The sequence below is a fragment of the Pseudoliparis swirei genome, chromosome 5, assembly GCF_029220125.1.
Source record: "Pseudoliparis swirei isolate HS2019 ecotype Mariana Trench chromosome 5, NWPU_hadal_v1, whole genome shotgun sequence".
NCBI classification, from domain to species: Eukaryota; Metazoa; Chordata; class Actinopteri; order Perciformes; family Liparidae; genus Pseudoliparis; species Pseudoliparis swirei.
This window is the reverse complement of record NC_079392.1, coordinates 23,597,806-23,616,271: the sequence shown is the minus strand read 5'-3', so window position 1 is coordinate 23,616,271 and position 18,466 is coordinate 23,597,806. Positions and strand designations below refer to the sequence as shown.

The 18,466-nt window shown below is 43.3% G+C and overlaps 1 protein-coding gene across 7 annotated transcripts in view; it reads right to left on the bottom strand.

Annotated features, from left to right (window-relative positions):
• celf5a (cugbp, Elav-like family member 5a) overlaps window positions 1-18,466 on the bottom strand; it is a 228,594-nt gene that overhangs the window by 21,697 nt on the left and 188,431 nt on the right. For 5 of the 7 annotated variants that reach the window (XM_056414126.1, XM_056414129.1, XM_056414128.1 and 2 more), the window contains 2 exons: window positions 14,726-14,805; window positions 4,098-4,262 (listed from right to left, as the gene is read on the bottom strand). In XM_056414126.1, the coding sequence (XP_056270101.1) occupies window positions 4,098-4,262; window positions 14,726-14,805 (245 nt within the window). The remainder of the gene's footprint in view (window positions 1-4,097; window positions 4,263-14,725; window positions 14,806-18,466) is intronic. The other 2 variants (XM_056414131.1, XM_056414132.1) reach the window with 1 other exon arrangement.

The window sequence follows — 18,466 nt, the reverse complement described above, 5'->3', positions numbered from 1 at the left end:
AAAATGTAGAACTCCTCTGGTGTTCCTCCTGACACAGCGTGCAGTCCTCCTCCACCTTAAAAAAAGGGGACCGAGGGAAGCTAAAATGGCTGTCTTCACACAGAGAGGGGGAGAGAGAGAGAGAGAGAGAGAGAGAGAGAGAGAGAGAGAGAGAGAGAGAGAGAGAGAGACGGGGCCTGAGTGAAAGTGACTTGAATCAAATCTGATCGTGTACAAATATGATGTTTGTGTCTTGAAGGGGGGGGACACACAAGAGGTAATAAAAGCTGTTTTTTATGACTTGCACTCAGCGATTCATGCGAGGACTATTATCACTCTGCTAACGCCGGAATGAAACAAGGAATCTCGCTCCCCCCCCCCCCCAGCCCCCTCTCTCTTTTTTTCCTCGCCTGTGTTTTATGAAATCACCTTTTTGCAAATAGGATGTCTCCTGTCAGAGCACACCGGTATCTGTGTCTATCTATGAAGACGGCACATTTCTCATTTTTTGGCACATGTTGTCAGTGTTGTACCCCTCCAATTTGTGTTCGGAGCCCCCTCCTTCTCCTGGTTTGACTAAAATCCAATTTACTGGCTGTCAGCTCAACTCTATAATCCCATCCAGTGCTGGAGTGGAGAGGTATAGCTCTCTGAATTCACCATTTACTGTACTCTCTTGGTTGGAGCGATATATATTTACCATCTCACCCTACGTCTGTATTCTTTGAGGTGCCACCTCCTCTTCTCTTGGCCGGTGTGTACGGAGAGTGGGCGAACGCGCGGTGTGTCTTTGGAGATAAACGTCCTTTTTTTTTTGCGCGTCTCTGCCGATTTTTTTTTTTACCCGTCTTGGCGAAGGGGAGGGGGGGGGGGGATATGTGCGGTTTATCTTGCATTGAAGAACAATTCGCCGTATCACTCCGGCACATTCCTGGTGGCTGCATCATAAACATGCAGCCGGCACCGATGACTGTAATGTAATCATAACCGCGGCACAAGCAGGACACCCACACTAAAAGATAACTAGCATTTCCCTTTCTTCCACATTATTGCGTACCTAGCAGTCTGAACTCGTGTTCAAACTCATTGAATAAGTATTTAGCTGCAGCTCTGATAATCCATTACTGCCTCTTGTGCACTTATGACTCTATCAAAAGTTTATCTCCAAGGTTGCGTTTCCCCTCAGAGTTTCTCTCCGCACGACTCGCGTTATTTTTTTCTAAATTCATTATGTGCATGCAGGTACATGGCAGCCGCAGATTCACGACACAAGGAGAATCTCACCTTCGCCGACACCATTCAGGCTGTATATAATCTTCGCGTCGCGACACCACATATGTGCAATTTCTCCTTTTAGATTAATGGTAATTGATTCTCTCTAATGCCGAAGTATCCTCGGCGCCCTTGTTACGTTCCCTCTGAAACTCAATTTCCGACCACCGTCCTGCTCTTTGTCATATTATATATGAATGTGTTTGAAAGAGAGAGAGAGAGAGAGGGTGAGGGCGGGCGAAAGAGAGAACATTTGCGGCGCGTGTGCGTGCGTACACTCTTGTGTGCTTCTGTATGAGTGGACACGGGTCTCTGCCACAGTAAATAAGAGTCATGGCCAACCTGAGCGGGCCACAATGGTCTCCTCGCAGACCGCCGCTGCCTCCACCAGCCCCTTAAACATTTGCATTTCTCCACATGTTCCTGTGGAAAGGGCTGCATTTCATGAATGGTAATGAAGGTGGGAGTTTTACTGGGGAAGAGAGCACAAGAGATGGCCTTCGCAATTACTCTGGGATGGTCAATTTGCACATTTCACACTGGGTCCCACGGCTGTGATGTGAAAATGAGGGGAATGGAGAGAGAGAGAGAGAGAGAAAAAAGAAAAAAAAGCCCCCAAGACCTGGCTAACGTCGACAATTAATCCTGGCATTTAAAAAATAACACGCAAAAAATCCATGGAACTTTAACGTTCACGTATAAGTGCGGGGAAAACAAACAAATGTGTTCTCTGTAAATAAACACTGAGCTGATGGTTATGTGTATTTATGCAGTGTGTTTTGACAGAGGACCAGGTTTTTTTTATCTCTGGAGGGAAAGCTTTTACTTTAATTCATTTCAGCCGGCTTCAAGTAGGCTGTGTTTTAGTGTAAGCGCACGTGAGGGTGTACGTGCCTGTGTGTGTGTGTGTGTGTGTGTGTGTGCTCCACCTCGGCGGAGAAGAGGAAACTTTGTGTGCAGATAAGTTGCCCATGGAATATTCTGACTCAACTGTGGCCCCTGAAGCATCTCATGGGCCCGGAGGGAGGGCGTGGGGGAGGGAGGGGAGCAGCGTGATAGAAGGTAGAGAAGGGGGGTGGGGGGGGCAGCATGGTGAGAGGGTCTGCAGAGGCTGTCTGAACTCATCAAAGAGCCGTGGGTCTGCTGCCTGTGTGTGGTGCCATGCCCTGAGGGGGTTACGGTGGGCGCGGGGGGGTGGGGGGGGCAGAGGGAGGCTGATGAAGGCGGAGGGTACAAGCTCACTAAATGTGTGTGTGTGTGTGTGTGTGTGTGTGTGTCTACGTGCTGCGGGTAGCGAACGACTGAGCGTAGCAGCACTGCTTTACCCGGAGGAGTGGACGAAGGAGCGGTGCTGATGAGAGTGATGAAAGTTCCGGCGGTGGTGACTCTCACTCGGGACAACGTCGACCAAGTCGGGATCAAAACACAGAAACAAGTGCAAATAATAATCGTATCCTATAAGTATTGTGTTCAAAAAGGAAAAAGTTATAAACTACAGATGTCAGTGGGAGACGTCCTGTGTTATTGAGCAATATGTGTCAGCTAGGCTGACTAGGGTTAGCTCTGGTAAATAGGGTACTTTGGGTTAGCTAAGGTAACTAGGATTAACTAGTGTTAACTGGGGTAACTAGGATTAACTAGGTTTTGCTCGGGTAACTAGAGTAATTAGGGTTAGCTAGGGTAACTAGGGTTAGCTAGAGTAATTAGGGTTAGCTCGGGTAACTAGAGTAATTAGGGTTAGCTAGGGTAACTAGGGTTAGCTAGGGTAATTAGGGTTAGCTATGGTAATTAGGGTTAGCTATGGTAATAGGGTTAGCTAGGGTAACTGGGGTTAGCTAGGGTAATTATGGTTAGCTAGGGTAACTAGAGTTAGCTATGGTAATTAGGGTTAGCTATGGTAATAGGGTTAGCTAGGGTAACTGGGGTTAGCTAGGGCAATTAGGGTTAGCTAGGGTAATTAGGGTTAGCTAGGGTAATTAGGGTTAGCTAGGGTAACTAGGGTTAGCTAGGGTAATTAGGGTTAGCTAGGGTAACTAGGGTTAGCTAGGGTAATTAGGGTTAGCTAGGGTAACTGGGGTTAGCTATGGTAATTAGGGTTAGCTAGGGTAATTAGGGTTAGCTAGGGTAATTAGGGTTAGCTAGGGTAATTAGGGTTAGCTAGGGTAACTGGGGTTAGCTAGGGTAATTATGGTTAGCTAGGGTAACTAGGGTTAGCTATGGTAATTAGGGTTAGCTAGGGTAATTAGGGTTAGCTAGGGTAACTGGGGTTAGCTAGGGTAATTATGGTTAGCTAGGGTAACTAGGGTTAGCTATGGTAATTAGGGTTAGCTAGGGTAACTAGGGTTAGCTCGGGTATCCATCTATGCTACGCGAGCTACCGAAGGTTTACTGAATGCCTCCGTTGCTTTTTATTGATCTCATCTCGGATTTACAGGATTTGCACTGTCCTCCGTCTCCATCTCCCGGTGATGTGGCGGTTCACCCTTAAAACAGCCGACGGCTTCGGGGGAAAGTGACGCGACGAGAGCGAACCGGAGCAGTCGACACGCGGCCCGTAAAACGAAAGCCGGCGCTGAGACACTCCGTGGAGCTGAGGGCAGTCCAGCCGTAATTCTCTGTGGCTTCATCATTCCCGGCGATACCTTTCACAAACGCAAAGATATTGATGACATCATAAAAAACGATTACAGCAGATTAAAGGACTGTTTCAGATTCAGTGAGTAAACCTGTAAAAATGCATTGAGAAGTTTTCCTCATCTGCTGTATTATTATTTCATTGTGCATGAAGTCATCCACGTGCAGCGGCTATAATTGTGTGTGTGCTGCGTGCGTCGAGTCCAACTCACCGCATGTGCGTAAGTACTGTAGGTGCTGAAGGGAAGAGCGATGGCCGGGTTGAAGATGCCAAACTGCCCGACCATCTGCTGCATGCGTCTGATGGTGCGCTCCTTGTCCGTGTCGGCAAACTTGACCACCAGGCTGGAGGAGGCTCCCTGGGGGGGCAGAGAGAACTGAAAATCAGAAGATAAACAGCATGGAGACTTAACCTGCATTTTAAAGGCAAAACACAATCAACAATCAATCAAAGAGTCTGTCAGTCTGTCTCTAGAGCTACTCTAGTGCAATGCTGGGGACATAAAGGGGTGCATTGCTGGGGTTATAAGGGAAGTGCATTGCTGAGAGCATAAGGGGGTGCATTGTCGAATTTGGTGCAATTTGGTGGAGCGACACATTCAATATCAACACACTTTGAACTAGAATGGGCACTCGGTAGAGCGCATACATTGAATTATGAACATTTTGGCATTAGGTGCATGCCAATTGGATACAAATTGACCGCGCTACACTCAAAAAAACGATTCAAGCCCTTCTTCGAGGTGACACATTTAAATATTGTTTGATATATTTAAATAAATCAATTACAAAACGAAGATATTTATATTGAATGGGTGAAACACAAAATGTAGGAATACTTTCATTTATTAGATTTATTTAGGTTACACTCACAAAAACGATTCAAGCCCTTCTTCGAGGTGACATTTAAATATTGTTCATTTATTAGATTTATTTAGGTTAGATGGTGTGCATATCAACTCAAAATAAATGTGTTTCATTGAGGACTACTCTTTGCACATGTGCCAGCTGAAAATCAGTTGTTTACATGAGGTGAAGACACTTTCAGGGCTGTACGGTGGTGTAGTGGCTAGCACTGTCGCCTCACAGCCAGAGGGCCGTGGGTTCAATTCCCAGTCGGGGCTTTCCTTCTGTGTGGAGTTTGCATATTTTGTTAGTTAGTTAGTTTATACTTTGAGTTGGACAAACACAAATTTATTTAATTTAATGAATATCGTTATTTTATTTTAGATGTATTTGATACAAATGAGTTGGACTAACTTAATTACATTTTATTGCACTGATGTGCTAAATTTGAGTTGGAGTTGCATATAATTATTGGATGGAAAACCTGCCAACAATTTAATTGAGTTCATCCAATGAGTCATTTCTTTGAGTGTATGGTAAAAAGAAGATGTTGACCTTTTCATGACCTTGACCTTGACCTTTGACCCGATCTATCCCAAAATCTAATCAAATGGTCCCCGGATAATAACCAATCATCCCACCAGATTTCATGCGATTCGGTTAAATACTTTTTTAGTTATGCGAGGAACACGCATACAAATAAATAAATACACGGCGATCAAAACATAACCTTCCGCATTTTCAATGCGAAGGTAATAAACCATCAATGCAATGTGCAGCTGCAGGGGCGGGGCTTCACGGCTCTGTGACTTGAGTGCAATGAGCAGGTAGCCGAGTGTAAGCTGAATCAAACTAGACTGTATATTTCACCTGTGTATTAATTGATACTAACTTATAACACTAAGAATATTACTGCTAACCAACATATCTATGCAAAATAAATCCATTCTCTACTTTAGTTCCACCCAAGAGACCAATACGCCCAGTTGGAAATGACCTCCACACCCAATGGAGTGATGGATTTAGTGATCTTTGGGGGAGATGCTGGCTTGCTTTACTTTTCATCTTCTCTAACTGTGAACTGTTGGCATTGGCAGAAGGTATCAAAACCTTTTTCTGAGGTAAAACCGTGAAGTAACGTTGGTAAAACTAACAATGGCAGGTGTTTTCCCTCCGGACCATAGCAAGTACAGAGTTGAGTGTGAAGTTGTTCGCATGAGCGCTTCTCGAGAAAAGCTGCAAGCATCAACCCCGCGGGGGCCGACAGTTCATCCCTTTCTGAACCGGCATGTTTTTTGTTGGACGGGCCCTGCACTAGCGCCCTGCGTTTTTCAGATTTAGCACCTTTAACGCTAACACTTGCTCAGTCAGGCAACAGTGGTGTTACAGCATCTCATCCTCCGATGTGCCCAAAAGGCTTTGACCCACTTCGGTAAATCATTTGCATGTGTGGCTGTTTGGATTTACCACGCTTAGAGACAGCCGCGAACACAACGGCTTAAAAATACAAGAGCGCGAGGAATGCGGATGGTTATCATTTCCGATTCCCTAGTACGCTGTGTTGATGAACAACAACAACAACAACAACAACCGGTGTTATCAATATCTAGCGTGCTCCTCTAATCGTCAGAGTTTTCGTTTCTTCTTGAGCATTCTAGCTGCAGCATCGCTGCACATTTGCATTACAGCAGAGCATCTTCTTATTGTGCGGCTGGCATCCGTAAACATGCAGCGAACAGATATGTGGAGAAGAAAGATATTCTCCTTATTGAGTGAGCGGCTCTGGAGGCGGACGCGTCGACGGAAACCTTCCGTTTTTACAATCAGTGTTTGACATGTACAAAGTCACTCGGGGCAGCGGAGCAGCCTCGCTGTGCACGACATAAATACTTTATATCCCCCCCCCCCCCTGCAGTAGAGTACATTTATGTAACCTTGGTGCTCCTCCCCAGAGATAAGGTTAAAAGATCTGCAATGTACAATAAGAGCGGCAATTGGTGGTTACCATTGACCTTGCTGTGAGTGTTCTTCAGAGAAAATGTGGCTTTTTAGGGCAATTTCTCTCCCTCACTCTCACCCTCTGTTTACCCTCCCTCTTCCTCCCCGTGGCTCTGACTAGCCATCCCCTAATCAACACGATTACCTCTTTCAGCAGCCCAATAATGAAGCGGCAGGTGTGTCTGCCACACACCCTTCATTAAGAATCTTCAAATGATTTAGCACTACAGTTGACCTTTCGTGCGCTCCGCCTCTTCTTCCCTCTGCGCCCCCCAAACTGGCCAATCGATCCATATAAAAGGCCGAAATATTACTCTGATCTGACAGTGCTGAAAGGTTGCGTGTCAGTCACGATAAGAGGCCCCCTGAAATTGATGCGCGATTGTCAATAACAGTGGTGACTGGTTGCCTGGATTGAAGGTTGGGGGAGGGGGTATTTATTTGAGGGTGGAGGGCTGCATTACTATACCATGATTCCTTTTAATGTTTGTATGTTGTGAATGTCAGAATATACTTCAATGGGAAAAACTCACCTCATCTGTCATTTACAACACAACAGAACACCACTACATCTGGGCATCGTTCACTATATTTTTACAAACATGACACCACTCATCTTATTGATTAGTTAATTCATCTTAATTCATTTCTATTTTTCCTTCCCTGGAAACCAATTTAATTCCACGTACATGCATACGCCCAGACATATACATTCGCCATCATCAATGTATTTTGTTTCTTTAAATAAAAATTTTAATAAAATAATGAAAATAAATTTAAAAAAGCTTACACACACACACACACATACACACATGTACACACGCATTTTTATATATTTATTTGTATTTACTTTTTATTTCTCTCAATACTCTGACTTTATGATGTTTTGCCCACTGTTTCGTCGTCCTCTATAGTCTTATGTCTATGTATTGTCTTTTGTCTTATAAAAATAAAAACAATGTTTGTATGATTCCTTTCCTTGCAGGTCTCCGGAGTTCTGCTCATAAAGACGTCTACACAGATCCTCAAAGACAGGCTCTGGACCTTTCGATTGTAGCGTATAGATTTTATCCTCTCTGTCTCCCCACTTTTTTTTCAATATTCCCCCCTGAGCCGTCTGGGTTGAATCGCGGGTTTGAAGGATTGTAGGTGAGAGGCCAGTTGGTTAGTTGGACGCCTGACTAAATGGCCGACGGCCTGGTTAGTTGAGTGATTGACTCTCTGGCAGGCCGGTTGGCGAGATGGTCGGCTAACCGGCTGACAGACTAATTGTCAGACTGTCAAGCCGGCTGACATCTGTACTCTGTCCAGCTGAGTGACTAATTGTTTTGCTTCTCGCTGCGAGAGCCATCATGTCGCAAGTGGAACAACACTTTTCCCGCTCATTAGGAGCTCTGCGTGACTCGACGACAACAGCAACAAGAGGGCGGAACAACATCATGTATTAGAGATGCGCTTTCTGCACCGCCGCCTTCCTTAAAGCCAAGTTCACGCGGCACACAAACAACTCGCTGTCTCGCCTCGTGACCATGAGCCTTCGAGTCCCACGAGGCGAGAAAAAAGTTATTCCTGTTACGGCATGGGCGTCAAACTCATTTTTACCGTGGGCCACATCAGCATCATGACTTCCCTCTTAAAGGGCCGGTAGTAACTGTAACACTGTATAAACTACTCAAACATATTGTTAAATAACTCTTTTTGCATTTGATTATTTTATTTTTTCCGTGTAGAAATATTGCACATAAGAAAATGTCTCTAATATTATAACGTAAATCAATTTAATTTGAAACCTTCAAAATAAAAGCACGGGATATTTTTCTTCAATTTCTTGAAGAAAAGGTGATCATATCTCTTTCAAGCCATCAGGGGCCACATAAAATGAAAATGTCTCTAATATTATAACATAAATCCATTTAATTTGAAACCTTCAAAATAAAAGCACGGGATATTTTTCTTCAATTTCTTTAAGAAAAGGTGATTATATGTCTTTCAAGCCGCCGTAAAATGACGTGGCGGGCCGAATTCGGCCCACGAGCCTTGTGTTTGACACCTGTGTGTTACGGGGTCGACGCCTTCGTGTCTCGCGCTCTCATTGGCCCGCGGCTCCACGATTGGCGAGCGGAATAAAAAAAAATCAGGGCTAAAGTCGCCGGAGTGTGAACTGCTCAGTCACTTCAAGGTTAACTTTGGCACGGTTACAGGTTTAGGGTTTGTCTGTTGTGTCTTTTTTTTTTTACTATCCGCATCATTAACTTTATTATGAGGTTTAACATTGAGAGAGAGCAGGACAGGGGCAGCGCAGCACCGGAATACAGAAGAGATGTGCTAGTCCATATAAATAGCTCTTTCTCACAGTATCAAAAAAGAGAGAAGAAGCTATTAAAGGGCTACCTAGTGCCGGCTTGCATTAGTGCGTGGTGGAGCCAGGAGGAAGCCCGATCCTGTATTGCTATATATCTGGATTATCTGCACGCGTCACGTGACCTTAATGGTGTCCCGGTCTGCTCGGGTTAGTCGAACTATGATTCAGTCCCTGCGAGCGCAACAACTAAAATGAAGAAAAACATCCCGTCTTCCTGATAAACACGATTTCAGCATCCTTACAAAAGACTCTTTTTCATCAGTGTCTGCAACAAACAAACAAACAAAAAGCCGACTCTTTTAATCATAATGTATTGCCACTAAAGCTGCCTCTTCCTTCACAACAAATGGCATCATATATTCAGTACTTTAAAATTATGAGTTATCCATTTCGCCCCCACTGAGCTCCATATATCGACTCATATATACAGTATGCAGCTTATAATTTATGTCCCTTGCATAATACTATGCTGTGCTTATTGCGGTGATAATCCATTACCACCCATGGAATCATAAATACACATCTTCTTTGAGCTGGGCTTGTAAAATAATAGATGACTGTAATCTATTAGGTTATTAGAATGTAAATTGCCCGGGTAGAAATACTTGTGGTGGAGATGACAGATCGTAAACAATCGACGTTAACTTTAAAAATATAAAGGCAGAACACTGTTTAATGAGTAGCGGCGCCAAGATGCATCATCCTTGTGAAATAGTGACATTAAAACTCTGCATCTCATTGAATGCACAATGAGGTCATTACCGTCTTCTGACATAAAGCAGCATTTATGTACTGCTGGATCTGATGTTCTCTTTTTTGTTGTTGTTGCCTTTCCACCTTTCATTTTCATCATTAAAACGCTGTCTTGTCGGGTATTAAATCCTAGCACGTGCATGTGTTCTCTGTCTGGAGCAATAGAGAAGCTCCAGCAGATGGGGAATCACATTTGGATGCATTTTTTTCTTCTTCCTTTTATTCTTCTTTAAAAGCATCTTTGCTCCTCTCTTCGCTCTCGATCATCCGGCTCGCTCTCTTTTATGCAAACTTTACCTCATTTGCTTTCCTTTGTTCTACTCTCATCCTTCCATCATCCCGCTCCACTGTTCCCCGTGTCAGCTGAAACTGACTCGAACCCGGGCTCGGCCGATGTGGAGTGAATAAACTATAGCGCGGCCCTACGGAACTGACCTGCAACCCCACCCACACGCACACACACACACACACACACACACACACACACACACACACACACCTCGTCTTGGTATACTTCTGTACCAGGACTTACTTCCTACACGGCCCTGCTGTATCCTGGCAATTTGCTTTACAGCTCTTGCGTTTAAATGTTTAATTGAGCCACTCGTATCCACAACTATAGCAGTGTGATTGTGTGTGTGTGTGTGTGTGAAAGCTGAGAAATGGTGGCGCTGTGTATGCGAGGAGGATGTATGCATGCTTGAAATATGACGTGTTAGGGTGTGATGGAGATCCAGCCAAGGTCTTCTATGTGACCTGCCGCTGCACTCCCATAATTCATACACTTGCACTACCTCGCTATCATCCTTCATACACGGCGACATCATGTTGTAGTTATAGCTATTGGCGGATCATTTTTCATTGAGATTACGCACACGGGGAAATACGAACGCTCCCACACATTCATACGTGAAATATATTTCTGCGTGCATATAAACTCTCCAGGTACGTGCACACGCCCTCCATGCGGATTTCCTCTTCTCTGCCCTGACTCACTCACACAATACATACAAAATGCCCACTCCCCCTCCACGTGAATAACACCAATGTATTCAGCTCGAGTCCTCCGAGCTGGAAAATAAGATCAGTCAGGGAGCCTTTGACCCGAGCCTGTGGCTGAACGAGCCCGTGAAAGTGAAACAGAGAGCGGCGCAATATAGAAAGAGTATGTGTGTGTGTGTGTGTGATAATGCAAATGCACTCGCCACAAAGTGCTTGTGTTTGTACATGTTTATGTATGCACACACATGCATGCATTTGTGTGTGTGTGTGTGTGTGTGTGTGCACACTCATAAACCAGTGCTCATGCTTTGGGGGATTGGCAGTAGATCTATCAAACGGCTGTAGTTAGCCGCAGTGTTAATATTCAGTGCACCCCAACGCCCAGCGAGCGACGCCATTGGCTGGGCTTGAGTCACGGTCATCTCTCCGGGGCTAAGGTTAGTTGGGACGTTTAAAAAGAAAAAATGTCTGTCGGGTTCGAGTCGGTCACAACTCTCTCGGACTCAGGTCAGTTTTGGATAGAAATATGGGGCCTGAGTCTCACTCTAATATATATATATATATATATATATACACTACCGTTCAAAAGTTTGGGGTCATCCAGACAATTTCATGTCTTCCATGAAAACTCACTTTTATTGATCAAATGAATTGAAAATTGAATAGAAAATATAGTCAAGACATTGACAAGGTTAGAAAGAATGATTAATATTTGAAGTATTAATTTTGTTCTTCAAACTTCAAGCTCAAAGGAAGGCCAGTTGTATAGCTTATATCACCAGCATAACTGTTTTCAGCTGTGCTAACATAATTGCGCAAGGGTTTTCTAATCAGATATTAGTCTTCTAAGGCGATTAGCAAACACAATGTACCATTAGAACACTGGAGTGATAGTTGATGGAAATGGGCCTCTATACACCAATGGAGATATTTCATTAGAAACCAGATGTTTCCACCTAGAATAGTCATTTACCACATTAACAATGTATCGTGTGTATTTTTGATTAATGTTATCTTTATTGAAAAAACAGTGCTTTTCTTTGAAAAATAAAGACATTTCTAAATGACCCCAAACTTTTGAACGGTAGTGTATATGACATTTAAAAGTCAATTCTCAACGTTTCGATCGCCTGTAATCATTCTAGGACACCAGGTTGCCCGCTGCTTATCGCGGTCCCTGAACGCAACAGACGTAAACACAGGTTTGTCTCCTTCTAAGCTCGGCTAAATATAATAAAACAAGCTAACGTATGGAAGCATTAAACTTCCTCTTCCACACAACACTTTTTTTTGTATTTTCGGCCCTACAAACATTGAAAACCAGAGCTTTTTCCCGCTTTGGAACCGAGACACAACGACGTTTTTTTGCGGACATAACGTTAGCAAACCAAAGCTAATGTATTGAAGGATGTAAGTATCACACTGCGTGTGGACATCCTTGATCTGTACGTGTATTTTCACGATGTATAGTTTTAGTACGAGAGCTGAATGCTTCTTCTCCCGTTCCATAAGACGTCTATATTGTTTATTCGTGAATAAAAACAGCTCGTCGTGTCAAAATGACTCAAAACATGCTGACGTCTGCATGTTTTCCCCATGAGGATGCTGCACATTTTGTATTCATTTTCTCTTTATGTTCTCTTTGCGACGCTGGGAAATGCAACCCTCCAGTTGACGCAGCTTTTCCATTAGTGACTCACATTGAATGAACGGTAACGGGAGACAATTACCAATCGTTTCAAACAGGCAGTGTTTAAGAAAGAGCAGAGAGTCACAACCAGAACTGAATTAATAACGTACGGACAGATTTTTGATGCATCGAGATGAATCGATAACCATTTCATAAACACGTCGCAGCCCTCTGAATCCAAGCGAGAGGTGCCTTGAGATTCCCTCGCCTAATCAATGAATATATATATATATATTTATATATATATATATATATATATATATATACACATATATACATATTATGTGATACATTCCAATGTATTATGTCTATATATACATATAGACATGATATAAATATATTTATATAGACAAAATATGTGATACATTCCAAAGGCCATACAATATGTATATATATTTTAAAAAATATATATTTATATAAATATATATATCCATACATAATGTGATACATTCCAAAGGCCATATACTATATATATATATTATATGGTTTGTTCATTAGAATAATTTCTACATAATTTCTATAAGCCCCAGAGAAATAGGAAAGAGATTATTGCTTACAACTGGCAATGGATTCTCTTTATAGGTTCAGTGTGTATCCTGTGATGTTGCTGCCAACGATCTGTTTTCTTTCCTTCCGTTCCTTTATTCATGCATTCATTTCTTTAATGCATCCAGAAGAATATTTATTCATTCATTCCGTCAATGTACTTGTACGTGACTTATTTTCGAAGCCGCAACTCGGAAAACGCAAATCAACACAAACTCAAACGGATCCAGGATGCACGGCCCACTTTTTTCTTTCTTTTTTCTCCGGGATCTTCGCTCCTCCATTGATGGACCCTCTGAATACAGTCCTACTGAGGCGAAATGGCCCACCGGTGGTCCGCTAATCTCGGCGAGGCAGGCACACTGTGTCCTCTCCTCCAGGCAGCCACAGGATATGAAATGCTGATCAGATTTCTATAATCAATTTACCAGGGCAGGAGGTATAAATCCTGTCCATTCACTCATTCTCCCTCGGCCTCCCCCCCCCCCCTCTCTCTCCAACTCAAACTCCCCTCCCTTCTGCCCCCTGCTTATAGTTAGATGAATAATTCAGCAGTCAATGTGGTGAAAGGTGGAGTAAACAAGTCTATTGCCTAATATCCCGAGAGGCTGCCAAAGAGAGACGGGTGATGGCAAAGAGCTAGCGTGGATAGGGGGATGGAGCCACGGAGAGAGAGAGAGAGAGGAGGGTATCTATGGAGAGGGGGCATCCAGAGTCTTTCCTCATGACCCGCAGTCATTTGCACTTAGATTGACTCGGAGGTTGCGCCAAAATGGCACAGCTGGCTTCTAGTCCTTCTCTCCCGCACATCGGCGGCCATTAATAAATGAAATCGTACAGTGAAACACAACAAGGTGGCGGTGAGTTCAGGGTCCCCTGGTTCACCCCAAACTAAAACCCACTAAAAACTTTTAAAAAACTAAACAAAACAAAAAAACGAGTGCTTAAGCAGCGTCTACTGTAGGACGCGGGACGTGACCCCCGGGTCGCGGAGGATGACTCCATTCAGCTGCGGAGGGGCGGGGTATACGAGTCGCTTTTTTATTTTGACACCATCAGGTGCGTGTGCGTGTGTGTGTGTAGACGGCGAGCTGGTCTAAACGCGGCGCACATACAGATGAGCTCGCGCGGCTTCCGTGCTCGTAGTAAATCCAATACGCGGGGAGAGGGGGGGGGGGAATGCAGAGGACACGGTGCGCTTACATAACGAGCAAATGTAATCTCACACTGGAGTTATATTCACTGATTATGCAAGCAGAACTACTGATTGATGACTCGCCCGAAATTCAATTATCATCCTAAACAGTTTTATCTGGAAATTAGATTTGGAATGTGTTTTTTGGGGGGGGGGGGGGGGGTTGGAGGGGGAGTGGTTGTAAAAAGTACTGTGTTAATTAAAGAGACAGAAGCTCTACTTCTGACTGTCTGTGGTATTTACGAGGGTGGTTGCACTTTCTATAAATTGATTTAAACTTTACAGTCGAGTTCAAAACTATACGAGTTTACAGCTCTTAATCGGGGAGAGGTGGCCCGCACGCGGCTGTCGTCGTGCGCCGTGTGTCCGCGTGTGTGCGCGCGCGTGTGTGTGTGTGTGTTGCTCTGTTTGTTGTATGTGAGGCAGAGAGAGAAGGAGCTGTACTCACTGGCATGGTCTGGCTGCCGTGGAGGGCGCTGATTGCAGCCTGAGCCTCGGTGTGTGTGGAGAACTTGACAAAGGCGCAACCTGGAAGAGAGGAAATGCACACCACACACACAATCAGGTACACACACAGGCACGCACACATAGCATATATATATATGCACAGTAAATGCATTCAATCGAGCGAGTTTAAAAGCCCACGGTATATTAATAAAGGATGTAGAATTGTACTCGACACCACAGAAATCACTGTGCAGCGAGCGGCTCTGGTTGCACAGCGGGCCGCCCCACTGCGGGCATTAGGCAGGCAGACAAGCAGGCAGGAGCTGCAGGCTAAAGATTGCACTGATGAAGCAGAAAAGCATGCTATTTAGCACCACGCGCCCGTCTGTGCATATTAAATACGAGCTAAACTGGCTAATCTCGCAAAAACGTGTTTCGGAAAAAAAAACAGAAAAAACCCCGCTCCGGTTCCGAGGACTCGGGGGAGTTTATTGTTCCCGCAACAGGATGTCTTTTTTATCCGATCGATATTTGCGAGCACGGCGATGTCTAGTGTGGCTCCGGAGAACCGCGGAACCAACACTCTCCGCTCTAATGTGTCGGAGGAATATCGGGACGCGTGGACGACGTGAAAAGCGAGTTGAAGATGAAGCTTTTGAGGGTTCGGAAAGTGAGCCGTCGCACATTAATTATTCAACTATTAAACTCAAGTATGGCACCCTGTTGGAAAAAACTTGATAAAAAGCCATATGCTTTTCTCTCCTTTAGAAATAAACTCATGAACATATTGTAGATATTCCTTTATTAGTCCTACAGTGGAGACATTTCAGGATCACAGCAGCGGGTGCACATCAGAGCTTTAATACAAGATAAAACAAAATAACAGTACTACTAAATACTAAAATACTAAATATAAAGAGGAAACAAAAATATACACAAATTATATACACAAGGCAGTGACCAAAGTGAGTTTCCAGCAGGTTAAAGTGTCTTTAAAGTGTCCTTAAAGTGTCTTTGAATTGTCCTTAAAGTGTCCTTAAAGTGTCTTTGAATTGTCCTTAACCCTCCTGTTACCTTAGGGTCAATTTGACCCCATTCAAGGTTTAACCCTCCTGTTACCTTTATATTTACTGACATATTTTACCCTTGGGGTCAATTTGACCCCAGCAATTAAAACCTACAGAAAATTATTAGAAATAATATTGTTTTCCAAGTTTAAGTGTGAGGTACTTTGTTTTTTTGTTGACTACCTAAATAGCCCTTTAAATATATAAAAAAGTTGATATTTCTTATATGTTTGACACAGTGAAAAACAGCCTGGGGTCAAATTGACCCCAAAGAACACCGACATTAAACATTGAATGGGGTCAAATTGACCCGAAAGGTAACAGGAGGGTTAAAGTGTCTTTAAAGTGTCCTTAAAGTGTCCTTAAAGTGTCTTTGAATTGTCCTTAAAGTGTCCTTAAAGTGTCCTTAAAGTGTCTGAATTGTCCTTAAAGTGTCCTTAAAGTGTCCTTAAAGTGTTATATTATTAATTCACGATTAAAAAACACAACCAAATCAAACGTCTCCAGCCACCGCCGGCCAAAATAACTCTTTCTTTTTGTAGCCAAGGCCAAAATAGCCATAATGTGTGCAAATGATATGACACATAATAAAATACATAAATACTGTATATATATATATATATATATATATATGTGTCCCATCCATGTCTCTGGAGGGAGTTTATCAATCAAGAAACCCCAGCATGTATATTCTGGGTCTAAACTAACCACGGAGCTGCCGCCCCCTCTTATAATTATACCCCCATTTCACCTAATTTCATTTCATTTCAAGTTTTCCTTTCTCCTCTTATTTAATCTCTCGTGCTTTACTCGTCTTATCATCTGGACCGCCTGACCTCGGCGCCCTGCCATTCTTCCCCTCTTAATGGGCTTTACCCCCGTGGACACCGGCCAATCAAGATGCCCATTCAGCTGTCAGAGCACCCCCCCCCCCCCCCCCGTGTTGAGATACGGGTGGAGGGGAGCTGCAAGCTCGGCGTGACCCGCACAAGGACTTCGGCGGTACATTAACGGCGTGCCAATATCATTACGGATGTTACTCGTTATATACTTGGCAAGCTGCGGCGCGCGTTGTTTATTGAATTAAATAAAGCAGATATACAGGAGTGTTGTATGCGTGATGGAGAACGCGGAACCGCGCGTTAGCTCGCGAGCGTGCAGTGTTACGCTATCAATGTTACGATAATCATATTGTTGCACATAATTGTGCATCGATTGATTTTGCGTGATGATAAAAAAGAGAGAGTTATTTTTGCTGGCGGTGGCTGGAGACGTTTGGTTTGGTTTTGGTTTTGGTTTTTCTAATCGGGAATTCATAATTTAACACTTTAAGGACACTTTAAGGTGTCGCGTAGGATCCCCTTTAATCGTTATTTTAGTTGATCTACTTCAGCAATAAGGGGTTCAGCCTGCTAGCTGGTTCCTCCACGACAACAAGTACGGAGGACACAAAGTTTCTTTAACAATTTTATGATTCTTCGGGTTCAAAAGATACAGTCAACACCAGCTGTTGAATGTATTCCCGACACTTTTCTTCAACTGAAAACAAGACTCAAAAGGAGTCTGGAGATAACAGAAATTGTCTCTGCACACGTTAAGTAAATAAAATAGAGCTACTATAACACTTTAAGGACACTTTAACCTGCTGGAAACTCTCTTTGGTCACTGCCTTGTGAATATAATTTGTATATATTTTTGTTTCCTCTGTATATTTAGTATTTTAGTCTTAGTATTTAGAATTGTGTTCTATTTTTTATTAATGCTCTGATGTGCACCCGCTGCTGTGATCCTGAAATGTCTCCACTGTGGGACTAATAAAGGATTATCTAATCTAATCCAATCTAATAAAATAACTAATATCGCCAACTATTAGAGACGCCTATTTGAAGACAAAGATGGATATGATTGTAATATTTGGGGATCTGATAATTTGAGTGTCTGAACTCAAGATAGTTGGCTCAAATGTTGAAGTTTACCACAGAGTATAAATACTTTAACGAGTAAAATTCATGCCTTCCACAGTATTACATCATAAGTACAGAAGCCTGTGCATTGAAATATTCTTTAAGTATGGTAAGTAAACACACTCATTATGCGGCATTACCCATTTAAGAATAATAACACTGGATCACACTTATGTGTCACTAATTATTTGCCTCTCGTGGAGTGGAGTATAAATATAAAGTATCTTTAAATGGATGTACTGAAGTAGAGTGCGAGTACACACTAACGGTTCACAGTACTTGAGTGAGTGTACTGTGTTACATCATCTCAGTGGGGACACTGGGATGGTTTTGACATCCTTCTCCTCCGTACCACTCAGGCTTCAAACCCCCTTTAGAGAGGATTCCTTAAGAGCCGACTGGGGACCGGGCTTCAGGGAGGAGCCACGCTTCGAGAGGTTCAATGTTTAAAAAAAAAGATATCAACAACGCCAGAGTGTTAAAGTTACAGACGTCACCTGAAGCACACGCGGTGGACGAAACGCTGCCGAGTAACACGAAGGAACGAGGAAGATGTCTGAGATCAAAGTCATCGTCTAAATAACACAAGCATTGTTTTAATGTTTGCTGAGGTTTGTGGGATTACAATTATTCATATCATGGGGCGTCATGTATTGCTGGTATATCATGTAAAGAGTCCTGGTTTTGTATCTGGCCTTTGGAATGTATCAC